This window comes from Miniopterus natalensis, chromosome 11 (assembly GCF_054644295.1).
Source record: "Miniopterus natalensis isolate mMinNat1 chromosome 11, mMinNat1.hap1, whole genome shotgun sequence".
Taxonomy (NCBI): domain Eukaryota; kingdom Metazoa; phylum Chordata; class Mammalia; order Chiroptera; family Miniopteridae; genus Miniopterus; species Miniopterus natalensis.
The window spans coordinates 58,567,579-58,585,446 of record NC_142091.1 but is presented as its reverse complement, the minus strand read 5'-3'; the positions used below and the strand labels follow the sequence as shown (position 1 = coordinate 58,585,446).

At 38.1% G+C, this 17,868-nt stretch overlaps 1 protein-coding gene across 1 annotated transcript in view; it reads left to right on the top strand.

Annotated features, from left to right (window-relative positions):
• Positions 1-17,868, top strand: part of DCDC1 (doublecortin domain containing 1) — a 151,418-nt gene that overhangs the window by 122,152 nt on the left and 11,398 nt on the right. Inside the window, exons 10-14 of the mRNA XM_087822274.1 lie at positions 2,385-2,548; positions 5,698-5,823; positions 8,060-8,165; positions 14,931-15,065; positions 17,496-17,614. Of these exons, the coding sequence (XP_087678400.1) occupies positions 2,385-2,548; positions 5,698-5,823; positions 8,060-8,165; positions 14,931-15,065; positions 17,496-17,614 (650 nt within the window). The remainder of the gene's footprint in view (positions 1-2,384; positions 2,549-5,697; positions 5,824-8,059; positions 8,166-14,930; positions 15,066-17,495; positions 17,615-17,868) is intronic.

The following is a 17,868-nucleotide window of genomic DNA, read 5'->3' as shown; positions in this document are numbered from 1 at the left end:
TGGCTTATGGCATGGTGAAATTGACCGTTCTGGGGTGGGAGCTAGAATTAGGAGCATGATAAAGCTCTTTGTTTGGGAGATCCCTTGGGACACTCAAGGTTGTCTTTTCCCTTGGTGCACGCTCGTCTCAGTCAGTAGCTTAAAATGTTTCATACTCCTCTCAGGTCCCTGAACACATTCTTACCCTGTAAAGTCCTGGTGACCATAACTTTAAAGTTAAATGGGTGAAAATTATCACAACTTTTGGTCACCATATCCCAACTCTAACCAATGACCTAGAGATGAAAGGCACCAGGGCCCCAGCTCCTGGAGGCTGCCAAATGCTCATCTTTGAACACCTAAAATGCAGTCTATCACAACTTGAGAAAATAGAGATCGCGATGCCATCCTGTGAGGGTGAATTTGGTTAAGTGGTCAGGTGTTCACATTCCTCGTCTAGCACACACTCCTGTTGTTTGTGTACACACTTATCTCCTGGATTAGGTGTTCAATCTTTTATATCTTTCCCTTTTACAAAAAAGTGATGCCTATAAAACAAGATCACGGTGATGTTAACAATGATCAGCATTGCATGTTTTTCTAAAATAATAAAAAAGCAACAAAAAAATAAGCTCAATGGTTGAGACCACACAGTAATAAATGTAGGGTTTTGTGAATACAATATACAGATTTTTAAAACATGTTTGTAGGTCCAATTAAAAAATGCAGATTTTTACTATTCTAGCACCTTTGCCTATTGTACTCCTAAAGAAAAGAGTAGTTGCTTTATTATTATTTTTAATTCTCACCCAAGGATGTTTTTCCACCACTTTTTCAGAGGGAGTGGAAGGGAGAGAGAGAGAAACACGGATGAGAGGGAGACACATCAGTTGGTTGCCTTCCACACGAGGGGATTGAGCCTGCAACCAAGGTTCGGAATAGAATGAGGTTCTGGGGCCGGAATGGAACCCAGAATCCTCCAGTCCGAGGGCCAACGCTCTAACCACTGAGCCAAACTGGCTAGGGCAGTGGTTGTTATTTTTAATTCGAAGGACTTGGCTATGCTGTGTGAGAAGCATTAACTTTAATGAAATGAAAAACATGTTATCGTTTTCAGCCCTTCTAACGCTCAAGGCTGAGAAGCTGGTCAATATAGAGTTTTTGAAAACAATGTAGAGCTAAGAAAGTGGGAGATGCAATTATTTATCTTTAATTAGGACAAAGCCTAATTCTTAGGCATTTTACAAATATACTTGCTGGCGAAAGGAAATACTTCACTGGGTCAAGAGTTTGGAGCCAACAGGGGAGGAAACTGGCATATGTGACAAGATTGCATCTTTTCCTTCCTCTGAGCCTTGGCATTTACCACTTCTCAGAATACCTTCAATGGAAATTAATGGAAGGAGCAAAAGAGACACCCTAAACAGAGCTGGGCAAGGAAAAACCACAGCCGTATCCACTTCCCTGCCGACATTACGGAGCAAGAAATTGAGACACACAGAACTAACAAGGGAGAGGAGAAGAGGAAGCCTGGGGGGAGACAGAAGGCTGGGGGAGAAGAGAGTAATGGATAGCGTGGGGCGCAGAGCCGGAAAGAGGAGAGGTTTCAACACCCCAACAAAGGTGACCGAAAATGATGAAAAAGTCTTTTAAAATCCCATCTGCAACCCAGTTCAGTTGTATTTACTTTCATTTGAAATAGGCCTTAAGTTAGAACTATCTTGACAATTCAGAGACCCTAAAGGTAAGGTAGAAGCAAACAATGATAATGCTGGCATTTAAATTATTAAATGACAGCATTTCATACTTCACACTCTCAACTTTGTCAACTTGAAAATATCTCTTATAGAAGTGGCTCAGAAGCATTTGCAGGGCCCTTAATTAAGATTCAGCCAGGGAGAGGTCTAAGTGAACCGACCTGGGCTGAAAGTCCTATTTATTTTTGCAATCCTGTTAGCGGTGAATTGTTCTACCATTGGTTATCTCAGGTTAGTCGGGGACACGGGGAGGTTGCCGACTGGAAAACTCGAACATGCCCTGGAAGGGCCTAAGAGAATGTGTAGCTCCGACAAGAAAAGCATAACCCTTATCAAGGAGGACTGTTACCATGTGTAGAAGCTAAGCGCTCTTCCTGTAAGACTGTCACATCTGCTTTCAGTCCCCGCGCCAGAGGGTCAGAGCTCAATCACAAGCCTGTGGCACCCCCTGCTGGTTAAAAGCCCATGCTCACTTTGTTACTTTCCCCGAGCTGAACGGTGCCATCATTTCACACTTCTTTTAACATTCTATATGAATTTAATTATCATTTGTTTGGACTTCATTTGTTACAGAGCAGAGACAGTTTATTACAGATGTTCACATTTTATGTGTTTTTTTTCTTTTTCATTGTTTCCACTCACCACCAGTTACTTCTCAAGATTCATCAAAGGCTTCAAGGATCTTCCACCAACCTGCCAGGCCTCAATCTTTCTTCAGCACGGCTTTTCGATGAGCATGGTCAAGAAATTAAGAATCCACTTCTGCTAAAAAATGAGCAGAAAATTTGGGTCTCTTATGGTCAAGCATACAGGTAGGCGCGAGGCATTCACTCTGTCTGTCCTCTGTCTCTCCTGGGGCAAACTAATGTAAACGGAGAGTGGAGAAGCCAAGCAGCACCCTTTATGAAAATTTTTAAAGATCTTGAATCCCAATAAAATGTCAGGGTGTTTTTTTTGTGTGAGGGAGCATTGTTTGTGGAATATGACATCTTTCTCTCTCTCTCCCTCTCTCTGACTTTTCCGTCTTAATGCCTTGTCATAGTTCTTGAAGTCTGCCTGTCAGCACAGCGAGTGGGATTTGTTCATGTCTGAGTAGTCACCTTAATGATAGCAGATGGAAACGCCACGGGGGGCCCAAGCCCATCACACTGTCATTGTCGCACACTGCCCTGACCTGCTTCCACTCCTCTATTTTTTTGTCCCTTTTTAAAGGAGAAATGGATGGTAATTGAAAAGGATTTTAAGCAAGATTTATGAAGCTGTAGACAACAGGATTCCCACTATCTCTCTATGTTTTCACAAATAAAGCCTTAACCTTTTAAGCACCAACGACAGGACAGCTAAAGATAAATTGGTAAAGCTTGTAAGCTCTATCCTATCAGAGTTATATTTCTCAAAGGCACCTTGTATTACCCCACAATAATTACTGGTTATTGCGGAGCATTGTGTAAATTTTTGTAGATTGGTAAATTCCTGCATACAATTATTTGCATTTCTGAAAAAAGAAAAAGGCTGCAGTCGGCAGGCACTGATGAGCTGGGCTGTATGTGGAATATCTTGAAGATTAATGCATATTTTGACAGAACACATCCAAATGAACTCTGAAACCGCTTGTCAGGAAACTTAAACACACTTTTCTGCCTTCTCTTAATTTTTTTTTTAGCTCTTTATCTGTAGAACAGAATAGAGGACATAGAGGGGAATTATTGCTTCTAGAGTATAATTGATCATAACTATAATGAAAATAGCCTGGACAGAACTAGAGGCTGATTGGATTTGCCATATATTCTAATAGTAAAAATTTCAAGTATGGAACTAAGTCTACTCAGAAGTCCATGAAGGTTTTATAAGAAGTTGGTAGGATTAGTTTGGGTACCATATTACAAAATTCTATTTCACCTGACCCAGAAGAAAAAACTTAAAATACTTAATAATTCTAATACCGTGTAATTTATAGAATTAAAAATATATGTAAGGAATGCTGTTTTTTCCCCAAAGGCAGATTTCAAAATATATTTTAATTGCACTGTGAGAATTTTTTTTCATGGTAAAAATAGCAATGAATTTTATTACAAGGAGTGGCTTTTAGTAAAACGTGTGTCTAATAATTTCTTTTTAAATATCACTGTTAAAGTAGTGACTAATTTTGACGTTTTTAATAATGTTTGCTGTAATATTGCATTTTAATAATATCAAACACCTGTTTTTGGTTAATTGGATCATATTTGTGGAATAACTAATAGAACGCTAGGTATCTGAAATAGTCCAAAATCAACTGAAGATTGTAGCTGGAGGAGTCCATAATGTGTATATTTGCTTGTACATTATTGTTATTTTAACGGATAATGTATTCTTTTCTGGTTTGGAATCCAAAATGAGGCTCCATTATAGCATTTGCTACTATTGGAACTTCTAAAATTTGTGTCTAAAAAGTTATTTCATCTAGCTTAAAATATATTGAGAAAATGTGCAATATGTGCTAAATAACTGATACTCATTTTCAGGGAGTAATTCTAACTTGCCTAGCATATGCTGATATAGGGGCCAGGTTACTCATTTACAAAAGATTATATTGCCAATATCTGCTTCAACTTCGAGTCCTTTAACTATTTTTCTCCCAATTTTTATTTTGAAAAATATCCAATCTGCAGAAAACTTGGAAGAACTGTACAACGAATACCTATATGTCCTTCACCCAGGTTCAACAATCTAAAGAGTCTGCCACAGTTATTTTATCTCTCTGTTATCTTCCTTCTCTCTCTTTTGAATGGTTAGAAATTAATCTCAGACAATCATTCAAGTTTTACTCCTAAATGCTTCAGGTCACAAACCTGAAGAATAGGATATTCTTCTATATCACCACATTGTAATATCTAGCACAGTCAACAATAATGTGATGTCACCTAATACACAAGTTATAGTCAAGCTACCCAAAATGTGCGTTAGAGCTTTTTGTAACCTGGTATCCAAATTAGCTTCATGTATTGCATTTAGTTATTTTCTTTATTCTCCTATCTTTTGTTTTGTTTTTCATGACATTGATTTTTTTTTTTAAAGTTCAGCACTTTTCTTGTAGAATGTCCCATATTCCGGACTTGTCTGACTGTTTTCTCACGATTAGATTCAGTTTAAATATCTTTTATAATACGCAGGTGATGTGGTTGAGCCATAAAATTATAAAGTTAAATAGCAAGTGTTTGTCACCAATTTAGGAAAAAAATGGCTCATCTTGGACATAGTGGCCATTCTTATCTAAGATCTGTTTTCTTTTTTATTTAATTTACTTTATTTTCATCACCATTTATCCCCCCTATACCATCTGCCACCTCCGCCCGCCCCCTCCCCACCCAGTCACCATGGGTGTCCTTGTCCATGAGTTCTTTCTCTCTTTTTTCTTGTTTTGCTCGATCCCTCCACCTCTCCAAGTGGCCCCCCACCAGAACTGTCTGCCTGCTCTCTATCTATGAGTCTGTCTCTATTTAATTCTCAAATATGTAAATTAACCTAAAACAATGCACCTAACAGTATGTAATATAAAAAATTAAATTAGTATAACATTTAGTTAACCCACAAAAAAAAGGTGGTTTTTAGTCAAATCTTAAGGATTCATTTAACTATCAGATCCAAAGATTATTATTGGTGTATTGCATCGTAGTTATACATTGATGAACATCATTTAGTTATACATGATATAATTATTAAAAGATGAACATTATATGAAAAATTGGTTGTTTTTCTCCACTAAATACTTTGTTTTTTTAATTGAAATTATTTTTAAAATTATCATGTGTTGTAGCTATCCTTGGCATATTCTAAATCAGCCAAATAAAGTAAAATGCATTTTAGTATTTCTGAATTTTATTAGATACTGATATTTTATTCTTTATTATTTATTTGTACTCAAATTTCAATGTTTGCATAATTTTGCAGATAGCTTTGATTTTGATTTTATTTTTTTCAGATCTCCACTGAACCCTGTTTTGAGTTTGACCTTTGACCAGGTGACTGTATTTGCCAGAGGTGGCGTTACAATTGCATATAAAACCTTCTTGGATCTCAGTGCTGTTCTGCTACCTAGATGTGACAGGTAAATTAACATGTGCTTGGTTAAAGTAATCTGAATCACCTAAATTCAGATTTTCCAGAGTGAGAGACTGAAACACTAAAAGATGTTCTTTGAATCATCTTACATAAACAGTTATTTACTTTATTGACTTATTTCATGACATAATGAGCTAGTGCCTAAAAGACTTATCATTAACTTTCTTTGAGTTTTTTAAAAAACTATATAAGGCAATGAACAGATTATAGTTTCAGCTTTGCAGAGGTAATTTTATTTGAAATGTAGAAGCTGTTTTTAGTGGTTTCTAAATTAATAGTTTTGAATGGAGCCATTAAAATATTAAACAATGTTTATTTATATGAATGTTCATATTTAAGGATGTCATTTGATGACGATAAATTGAAGACAAAAACAATATGCTGGAGGCTTGGAGGGATAGTGAGAAGAGCAGGAGTTGGAGGGTCTGGGCATCTTGCCCCATATCTGCCTATGATTGTCCATGAGCAGATGGGTGTCAGTTTCTCATCTGTAAAAAAAATGAAAGCATTCACAGAGTGCTGACCATAGTCCAGGCACAATTCTAAATGAATTGGGTAAGACTCTATTTAATCCTCAAAACAATTATTTTAATCACATCATTACCTGTTATCCTATTATTACTCCATTTTATAGAGACAAATTTGAGGCACAGATAGGCAAAGGAATTTGCCCAGTCAGACAACTGGTACATGATAGAGCCAAAATTCTAACTCAGATGGTCTTTCTCAAGAACTGAGGGTTTAACCACTATTCTCAACTGTCTAATAGAACTTTCTGTGAGGATGAATGTTAACATACTTTGTGACTATTGAGAACTTGACTAATGTGACTGAGGAACTGAATTTTTAATTTTGTTGAAATTAAATAAATCTTAATTTAAATAGGAATATGTGGCTAATGGCTACCATATTGGACAATGAAGCAGAAAACTGATCCTATGTTGGGTTATGTGACCTGTCTATAAGGTCTTATCTAGCTTTAATATTTTTTAATTTAACAAATTACAATTTAAGATACAGGTGAAAAGACTGAAGTAGAGGGCAGATCCAGAAAACCAGTCTGATGAGGTCACTTAGTCTAGTGTCAACCTTCTGCTAAAATACGTCTACAGAGACAGACTTTTTGGTGTTCCTTGGTAGTTGTTTAAACACCTCTAGCCCCCAATGACTGCCTGTCACTTTTCAGGCAAGATTTGAAACTCTTTTGTCCTGTTCTCGTTTTCTTTATAGATAGAAAATAGCTCATCAGCATGCTTTTTTATAGGCATTTGCATTTATGAGATTTATTTCATGTGCAATAATCTTTCTCTGAGCTGTTAAATTTGCCTAGATCCTTTCCCTTCCATTTTTAGCTAGGAGTTTAATTTTAAATTCATGTATTCCTTCTTGCTTTTACTTCCCAGGTGCAATAAATATTGTTTTAGTGAGTGGATTCAAATTAGATCTAGCTCCTTAAAAATAACAATGTGAAACTGCCCTTATTGAACACAAACTAGTTTGAAGATAATTTACTTAGTATTTGAATTCTATTTGAATTTTCTTTCTATACTCTAAAGTGTAACATTTGATTTCTTAATAATTGTACTCCTATTTATATTTCTCAGAGCATTGAAAAATATACTATTACCAGCCCCAGAACTGTTTTCTGTTGAAGAGCAGCATGCTCTATACTCTGTCTTAACATACCAATATTGAGCCAAGTCATTTCCTTTAGGGTAGGGATTTGCTCACTTTTAAAACAAGTGATTTGGCTGAATTAAGATTGATGTTCAATACCTCCAGTTTGTGGTTTGTCCATGTGCCCTTTAGACTGTGCTGCCCTTAAGAAGTTCTTAAAAATACCAAACTATAACCCAACTATTATAAGTATAAAAACATGCTTTATTATTCATAGTCCACTGTATTTAGAATATAAATTTAACAGTGAAGATGGCCTCAACTATGAGTGATCCTGTAAGAATAAAAGTCATTTTTTGTGTGTTTTTTTGTACTATTAATAGTTAATAGTTAATAAGGTAAAAATTTAAAGCCTTCTCTTTCCCAACTATAGATACCAAAGCACTTTACAAATTTTTGTTTAAAAAGATTATGAACTGTACATTGCTTTTTCTCTCACTAGCAGAGTATAAAGTGCATAAATTATTATACTAGTAGATTAAAGAGTATTATAATTAAATACATTTTATTCTAGCAAAAATAATGAAATGTTTCACTTTGCTTAGTTGGGACGTTTGTGAGGGATTTCCAGCAAATTTTAATGCCAGCAGTCAGCAGATACCTGATCAATTTGAAAAAGTGGACTTGGAGAACCATTTCCTGCAGAACAAGGTCAGAATTATATGTCATAATTACTGTGGGTAGTTTCTGTGCTAGACTCTCAGTCAATACATGGTGACTGAGTGGATATTTGGGAAAGTTTTTGAAAACTATGAGTTATTTTACAAGTGTTGGGGCAAGTATTATTTTTTACTTCCTGTTATTAAGCACTTTAAAAATGGATCAATATATAGCATTTCTGCTTGAAAAAATTCTATCTGAATTCTGTCATTCAAGTGCTGTTTTTAGCATATTTTCTCTATACCTACTATACTAATAATAAGTTTGAGTTACTTAAGAACGCCTTTAAGATGGCTGTTCTCTCTCTGAACTTTAGGATCTGATCTATTTGCTCTATGGGTTGATATATCTAAGGAACATGAGTTCTTTAGAAAACCCAATTCATGACAAGCCATTCCAGAAGGTCTTCTTATTAATTTACACTTAGGTATCCTGCCAGTAAAGAATTTTGTTCTCCAACTGAGCTATGAAAGGCACTTTAAACATGTCTTCAAAAAAGGAATAACTTTTTTGTTTTTCTCAGTTGGGAAACTATATAGAGTTGTTCACTTCAGTTGTATAAGCTTTAGTTTTTGAACTCATGAAATCAAAACCAAAAGGCACACACAGAGATAGAGATGCCCAAAGAAAGCAGGGCTTCCTGTTAACTGGTTGGGACTTTATATTTCCAGGAGACGGTGTAAGAAGCACATTGTCCCAAACTATTAATTTTGAATTTCTCCATGCTGCCCATTCAGTCTATTAGGTCAAAATTTATACTGAAAATATTAGTTGTTTCAATGTGTATATAAATCTAAATAGTATAATTACAAAAATAGAATAAAGGCAAGAATTATTTCTAAGCCTGCCTGTTTTTGAGCAAATTTAGAAAATAAATGTAAGTTGAGGCACCAAGAATGAATGCCTTTTATGTATTATATTCATCTGACCTTTAGATTTATTTACCATAGTTCTGATCCTGCCGGCATGCCTTTTTAGGGTTTTGCTGTAACATTATTTTCCTGCTCAGAAAACTCGTCTGCCTGGCTGTTGCCTACGGGAGCTGCATAGCCTCGCCTGGCCCTCGCTCCCCATCCCCACGCTCTCCCTCAGTCTTGCCCACTCTGCCTGCCTTTCCCGCCTCCGTGCCCTTCACTACAGTCGGAGCTAATCAGTTGTGTCCCATGACCTGCTTCTCACTTTGGTATACTGTGCCGGGACGTGTGTTGTTCTTTGCCTAGGAAGTATCTCCCACCATGACTTGAGGTGTTTTTTTTTGCCTTAGGCTTTATCCAATGACCTCTTCTTCCATGAAGCCTTCTCGGATCCCCCAGAGACAATTAACCTCGAATTCCTTGCATTTGCAGAAGGCCTCTGAAAACTGTTCCTAGAGCCGGTGCTTCGGGACGGACTGTCACTTGCTCTTGGGTCTTTCTCCATTAAAGTGAGGATTCCCCAGATGCAGACGTTGCGTTACTGGCCCTTGCGTCCTGGAGCGCTGGCTCGGCGCTGAGTGTAGGGCAAGGGCACGATGTATTTGTGATGAAGGGTGTTAAAATTCAGCTGTAACCTGTCTTACGAGGCTCCCTGTTGTCTAATAGGGAGTTAGCCAAGCCAGATCGTTCGTTTGCTGGTTTCTGAAAGCACTCGCGATTTCCGTTACCATGTGCCCGTGGCCCCCGCTGCCTGGAATCAGCCCCCCTTTCTTGGCCGGCGCCCCAGCCTCCTCCCTCCCTGTGCCGCACCCCAGCCCCTGCGGGCCTACAGCCGCGGTCAGCAAGCGCTGGCGGAAACCCCGCGCCTCGTGCTGGCCTTGTCTGACTTGTGCCTGTTTCATAAGCTCTTTCTTTACCCCAGCTCACTCCCAAGCCGGATAGGATGTGGCCTCCGTAACCCCACTGCATCCATTCTGTGCCACTTACGAAGACGTGGAACTTGATGCCGTTCCTCTCACAACATTTTTTTTTTTTTTTTGGTACAATTTGAAGTCAATTAGTGCTCCAAGTTTAGGCCTATTTCAGGTCACATTGGGATAAAAAGGGAAGAATGGTAGATTCCACTGGATGCTGAGATCAGATTATGAAAGGTCTTAATTTAATGTTAGGGATTCTGGATGCTGTTCTGTAGAAAACAAGGAGCCATTGGAAACATCAAGCAGAGGCAAGATCTGATTTGATCCTTGTGTTAGGGAGACAACTCGGGAGGTCCTTGTCTTATCCTTGCTGCTGGGTTAGACATTCCTTCAGGGCAGAGGGCATCCTGGTCATCCGTATCTCTGCCTCAGTAACTAGATGCTTAGACTTCTCTAAATGCAATTGAATTCACTGGTTCATTCATTCATTCAACAGAAAGCAGCTCGAACCCGAAAGAAAGTTGAATGGTAAAGAGTTATTACAGGAAAAGATTTCAAAGGAGGCTCCTCTCTTTGATTTTAAGTTAAAGTAGGACTTCAAAAGAAATCTATATTTTTTAATGTTGAAAAATGATAGAATAACAATCCACAGTCATTGCATCATTATGAATTGATTCTAGTGATTCCGTGAGAGTGAGAAAACACTCATCTTAAATAAAGGTTTGTGCACTATTGTATTTTTGGAAGGAGAAATTGGTTTCAAATAAAATTTCAGTCCAACCAAAATAGTAGTATAAGAAAACAAAGGTTTGATCAACTGGCAAGTAAAGAGAAGCTTTCAAAGAAAAATAACCTTTTCTTAGTTCTGAAACCTTTAAAATCCTTTCACAACAATGTCTTCAATTATATACAGAGAGATGATTAGTGCACTGGAAATATTAATTTAATAACCTGAAAAAGAGCACTTTTAAAGAGAGATTCAGGCAGAGGTGATGGGTATCTACAGGGCATCTTATGGTAGACTCACGATGCTTGTTGCAGTAAAGATACTAAGAGGATTACCACAGGGGTAGAGAGGAAGGAAGCAAAAGCCAATATTCACGATGGGTACGTTTTGAAATTGGCTTGAGACAGAAATATCAGTGCCCAACCCCTCACTGTTCGTTGAAATCTCTTATTGACAAGTAAAACCTTCCCTGCAGAGAAAAATTGGGAACACATAATCCCTATTAGTGTGGGAGACAGATATAACCCTGACAATTACAACCTGTTGCTCTTTTATCCATTTAAAAAAAAAAAAAAAAGATTTGGAATCTACAGCAATGAAAAATTTGGCAAATACATCTTTCAACAGTTCTCTATTGTTCCTTAAATTGGTGACATTTTTAGATTGCTCCAGTTTAAGGGCAGTAAAATTATATGTTGCCACGAAATGGATGACATTTAAACTTCATGATAGTTAATATAAAAGAAAAAAATAATGAGAGGAATAGCTTGAGGAGAGCCTGGTTATGGAAAAGTGTAGTAGAAAAATGGATAGTTTAGTGTTTGGCAGGTCATATATTTTGCCAAAATGCAAAGGAAGCTTATTTTGATCCTAGTCTTTCAGCATGATCAGACATCATTAGAACATTAGTGACAACTCTCAGTATGGAAACAGCAAGAAAAATACCAAGTTGTAATTTTAGAGTTATGGCATACTTGTTACAAGTTAGCTTGTAAATTCAGCAGTCATGGATGCTAGCAGAATGTATTATTCTGTTTTGCACAAAGGAGGCTGGGAAAGGCAAACAAGTCTTCACGGAGAGCAAGTCATTGAGCAATAATATTTTCTACAAATAATTTATATTGTGGAAAATACTAAATTTTAACTTAAATTTTGAACTGATTGCCATTAGAATAGGATGCAGGACTTTAAAGAAAATCCCAAGTCCCTTCCATGTTTTTAGACCAATAGTTAGAAGCTTTTTAAGGACTGCTTACCTAGATCTTGAAGTTGTCTTATTTGCTCGCTGTTATTTTCTGCTTTCAAACTTTTTCAGTTTTTGCCCTTAGAGGGGGGTGGATTGATCAGCTATAGATCAGGGAATGGAAACAGTAAGAGGAATATCAGAGATAGGAGGAAAGAGATTTTAGAACATTTCTTATAGTTGTGGTTTAAATTTATATATCAAATTATTTAACTTGGCCCTAAATTGTCTATCAAAAGTATAAAATTTTATAAAATTTCTATGTAGCAAGCAACTTGTTTAGAATGAAGATTATGATTGATCTATGAGCTTTTCCTTTCAAGAAAAATTTTATTGTTTTGTATTTTGTTCCTCAGTAGACCTGTAAGAAAAGACAGGTGGTTCCCTTATTGTTTTGAATTTGCACAGGAATATTGAAGGCTGCTCCACTTTCATAAGTGATTTGGAAAAAGAAAATTAAACAAGAAGTTTTACTGGCCCAGCGCTTGTATGTATCATTTTTATCACTGGCAGCTTCTAGATCAGCACAGTTTATTCAGACCAGAAATGTCATAGTGGTCATTTAAAGGGAGCTATGTATATAGGTGTTCAAAAGCATAAAACAGAAATTCCTGTTTTGATTCTCAACAGGACTTAAAAAGATTTTCTAATGACATTATGATGGCATGTATTTAGAAGGCAGTCTCAACATAAATGCTTTTGCACACACCTGTTTTTGCACCAACACACACCTACACACACACACACACACACACACACAGGGCATATGATGTTGCAGATTGTCAGAGCACTTTTGTTTTTCAGAATTTCAATTTTCATAGGATTGGTTTTTTTGTTGTTGTTTTTTAATCTTTACCACCTTCATAAATGTTTGGTCTAATGCTAGGCTGTCAGATTAAATTAAAAAGAAAAAAGAAAGTAAAGTCACGGAGAGAAATTGAATGGCCATTGTCAGTTTTAAGTGTCCTCAGACTTGGCAGAATTTTTAATTTTTTTTTTCTATAACATGAAATGAAGCTGAGGTAGTGGCCCTGGCTGTGTCTGGTCTGTGTAGAATCACTTGGGAACTGTCCAGCAAAATCTCTCTCAAAGAACAGCATGGTGTTAATACTGGGTGCCAACCCACGACAGACACAAAGGACCCCTCCGCTCTCCACCAGTAAGCCAACTGTTAAAAGATTAAACCATGTTGTGGAGATAACAAGAATTTAGGCGCTGGCAGCAGGTGCTGTACAAAGAAGCAGTTGGCAGTGCGTTCCTTCTGTCTGACTAATTCCAGTCAAAACAATCTTCTTCCCAGTTGCAGGGGACAGTTTTGAGTGTGATGGCAACTTGGAGTTAGGAGGTGGAGTACGAGTGTTACTGTAAGTGCTGAGTCCTGTGGCGGGCGGATTAGTAGAATACGGTTTATCATTGTCCAGGAGCTGCGGGGGACTCCCCACCCCCAATCCAGCCACAACTGGCTGGCTGGGGAATGCGCAGTCGAAGAGCTGTGAGTCAAATCTACTTACGGGCTGGGGTTGCTGGATCTCTAAAATTTTATTTTCACATACAGGGGTCGTATGACATGTTCTTCTTTTGAGAAGTAATGATCTTCCATTATAGAATAATTGCCAAGTGTATTAGTTGTACCCTTTTGTTATTGCCTGGTCACGTTTGAAAAATATTTCCTTTTAAATTATTATTTAATTTTTGAATTAAAAACAATCATTTGCCACCCAACACATATCTAGTATTAGCACCGATTTTGAATGGACGTTTTAGTATTAGAAAATAATTTAGATTGTTATCGAAGCAACATCATGTATTGGGTTTAAAGCAGAACCAGTCACGTTCCCATAATCCTGTACCAGTAAATACTGGAACTTACAAAGTTAGCATGATTGCTCAGAGAAAGTGATCATGTAAGTTAGGAGATAAAGTATTATGTTTGAAAGAATAGAATTCCTACAGGTGATGTGAATGCCTGTTAATCTGATGACCAAGTCTAAGTGAGAAATGAGAGGGCACACAGTACCTTTGACATATGTAATCTGATAAACACAGGTGCAGTGTCTCCCCAGTCGGTCCCCTCCTGTCCATTTGCACAACCATCCCTAAAGGCTCAGCTCATATCCCTTTATTCGTAGGTTGTGTGGACTCCCAGTTGTTCTCCTTGCCTTTGATGTCTCCATTGTGCGACCCATTATGTCTACCCTTTGCCAGATGAACCTACTAGAGTTTGTTATAATCCGGTCCCTCCTGCTTGAAAGTGTTCACTGCTCCCTACCAACATCTAACTCCATAGCCTTACACTTGACACCTTCTACAGTTTGGCCAAATTTAGTTTTTGAGCCTATTGAAAATCCTGAGATACCTTGATTATACACCCTTGCCCTTACTTGGAATATCTTTGTATTCTTTATTATTCTTGTCAGTCTGTCTTTATTCAGATGTTACTTCCTTCAAGATATTCCACTTTTTGTTGCTACAGCTGATAGGAACCTACCACTCTTTGAATGCCTGGAGTACTGTTTAATCACCCATTTGGAGCTTACCATGAAAATGTGTGTGTGTGTGTGTCTCTCTTTGCCTCTACTGTTTATCTACGGCAGGAAAAATACAGGGTGGGGCAAAAGTACATTTATATTTGTCAGTACATGAAACACAGAGTTTAGTCATCTATTATTATTTATTAATTATTGTATTATTTTCCACATGAACCACTGTAAACCTACTTTTACCCTGCCCTGTATTTTATAATATCCTCACCAATGTAGTCTGGGGCCTTGCACATCAGAACCAGTGCTCAACAACTATTAGTTGGAGTGAATCAAATGGGACTGAGCCCTGTTTCCAGAGAGCCCTTCTCAATCGAAAGACAGCGTTCCAGGATAACTTATTTTGGATAAGTGTATTGAGGACCATTGACTTTCAGACTCTTCTTTAAAATGCACACTTGTTCTCATGGTACAGGTGGATCCCAATATTGTCCTTCACGCCTCGGTTTCCATTGGAAAGTGGGGCTCCTCAAGCAGTGAAGTGAGCAGCGGACGTCAGATGGTGCCGGCGACCCCGTGGCCTGCAGCCAGTGTGTGGCTGATCACGAAGGTGCTCAAGAGCGGCTGTCCCCCCTGAGTGACTCCCGAGCCCCTGGCGCACCGGCTCCAGTGCCCGGCCCTCCCCCCAGCGTGCAGGGGAAGGTGCCAGTGCTCCTGCCCTGCGCCTGGTTTGTCTAGGGCCGAGGAGGGCTGGAGCCCCCCTGAGCACCAATGCGCTTTCAGACGTGCTGGTTCGCTCGGACTCCCAGTGTGTCTAAACCCGGCACAGAGCTTGTGTACAGTCCACAGGCTCACCGTTTCCGGGGGGTTTGTCTGAATGTCATTTGTGTCCACTCTCAGCCTTCACGGTTGTGCTTCACGGAGCCCGGTGGACTGGCACCACATAATGACTGATGTGGTCTTTATAAGGGCAGTTTTAGAAGAAATCCCCGAGTATAGAATGTGACAGTGCCTAACACATGTATACCTGTGGGTTGGCACTGTTTGATCTTTTGCTTTATTATTTTACTTTTGGATATGATTTACCCTGAGAATGTATAATTGCCCTCCTCTTCCCTCTTACTATTGAAATATGTTTTGTAATTGTCACCAAGTATTTATGTCTGGAAAGAGATGGTACAGCTTTATTTACCCTTTATTTCCCTCAGTCCCCTCACTTTAGACTGTTTTTGCTTCTTCTTAGTACTTCCGTGGGTGTAGAGTCATTCAGGCAAGTTTGCTGCTACCTAGTTTGGGGTAGGGGAGAGGACTTCAAAACTATTTTATAAATAAAAGTTTAGGTTGCCCTTAATTATTATTTTTAGATTCCCTGAGAGTTCAAAACAAACATATAAAGTAACTAAGGCATAAGGTACTAAAATATTATTCATTTTAAATAACAAGGCAGAATGAGGTTAGATGAGTTATTTCTTAAACTTGCTTCTGACCTGGAGACTCTAACTACTAGCCCCTTTAAAGTTGTATTTTACTTCTGATTTAATAATAATATTTGCATTTTGTTAATCATCTGCTACATGTTAGGCATCATATACACATTTATCTCATTTAATCTTGTACAAACTGTGCAGGTTTTCATTATATAGCTGAAAAAAACTGAGTCTAAAAAGTGGCAGAAGAAGGATTCTTGGTCTCTCTGGTTCAAAATATATGGCTTTTCACTATAATATAGGACGCTGCTCTATATCTGGCCAATTTTTGAGCATGATGGAAGTATTTTACTTTTAGCACTGCCACTGAACACCTGTGTGACCTCAGTAAGTGACATACTGTATCTGGGCTTTGGTCTTCTCTCCTAAAGAGTTGGCCCCGTAGATATGGAAGGTTCTTTCCTAGGTCTCATATTCTGTAATTCTGTGGTATCTGTTTCTAGAATTTTATGATTTTAAAAAACCTGTACTTGTCTAAAAGTTCCTCAAAAATAACTGAACCGCTTACTGAAAAGGGTATGAGTTTTAGGGTTAGATAGGAATTAGAATCCCTTGTGTGACCTTGAGAGAGTTACTTAGCCACACTGAGCCACCATTTCCTTCTCTGTAAAATGCGGTTAGTCACACCTGTCTGGCACAGTTACTGCGGAGATTAAGTGAGAAAGCATGTCTGAAGTTCAAGCATAGTATCTGGTATACAGAAAGTGCTTAATAAGTGGTGATTCTTTTCCTCACCCTAAGCAGTTTCCTTTCTGTATAGAAAACATTATCAAATGAGGATTCCATTCAGTGCTTTTTAGAAGCAAATTTAAAAAAAATCATTTTCTTAAGTCATATATTTCCCACACAACAAAACACTGAGAAATAAATGTTACATACTAAAAAGAAACCAATTTTGAAAATATTTTTAGATTGAATATTCTCTCCCTTTTTAAAAAGTAAATCTTGTTACCTGTTAGAGAATTTTGCATGTCATCTGTGTAAATAAATTCCTCAGTTGTCGTTGCTTATTTAAAATGTATTGATTCACTAAGTAAGAAAATTGCGACGTGGCCATTCAAACAATATTCCTAATCAATTTCCTTATTAGAGATTTCTAGCATTTAAAACAAAAGCAGTTCACAAACCACCTTAAAATGTTTAACCCATGGTGTTTAGACCCAGAGTACCAAGGTTAAGGATTTGTTTCCACCTTCAGCTCGCTGCCCCTTTTTTTCCTGTGCATATTTCAAGAAAGCTCTGTCGTTATAACCATAACAAGTGACATGTGATGGACCCCTGTGAAATATGCACAGGGAAAGGGGACAGATGAAGGTAGCGAGGCCTGCTTTATTTTGCACTGAACTATAAAATGCTGCCCTTGTAGGACGGGAGGATCACTGGTTCTGAGCACGGCTCACTGACCGCTAAGTTGTGGGTAGTGTTTCACTTTCGGCAACTGTTAATATCCAGGGTTATCCAGGCATAATGACCTCACTATTTGTGACACATTGTTGAATCTTCTGGTTCCTTTAACTTATCCCGACCTTTCTGCCCTCTCTATTCATTGGCAGGCTGGAATGATCCTGAGCCGAGCGGTAACTCAGGGCTGCCTGGCTGTTGGTCATCCAATCAGAGTCAAGGCCGCCGAGGGAGCATCGCTGGAAGGATATCAATTAATCCTCCAGAAAAGGTGATACATATATGTTATTTGGCTCAAAGCAGCAAATGCTAATTTCAAGATTTCCGAGCTGTCAAATCATACTGTTTCCTGGCTTAGATGGAATATTCATTAGTTGTTTAAACTTGTGATCACAGTATGAGTATTAATTTTTCTAATCCAAAATAAGTTTGCAAACGTATCCCACTTTGTTAGGTAGTGATTCTTAAATATTTTAAAAAGCGAAATGTTGGCCTTCGACATGTACCTATGCTGCAGAAAAGCTG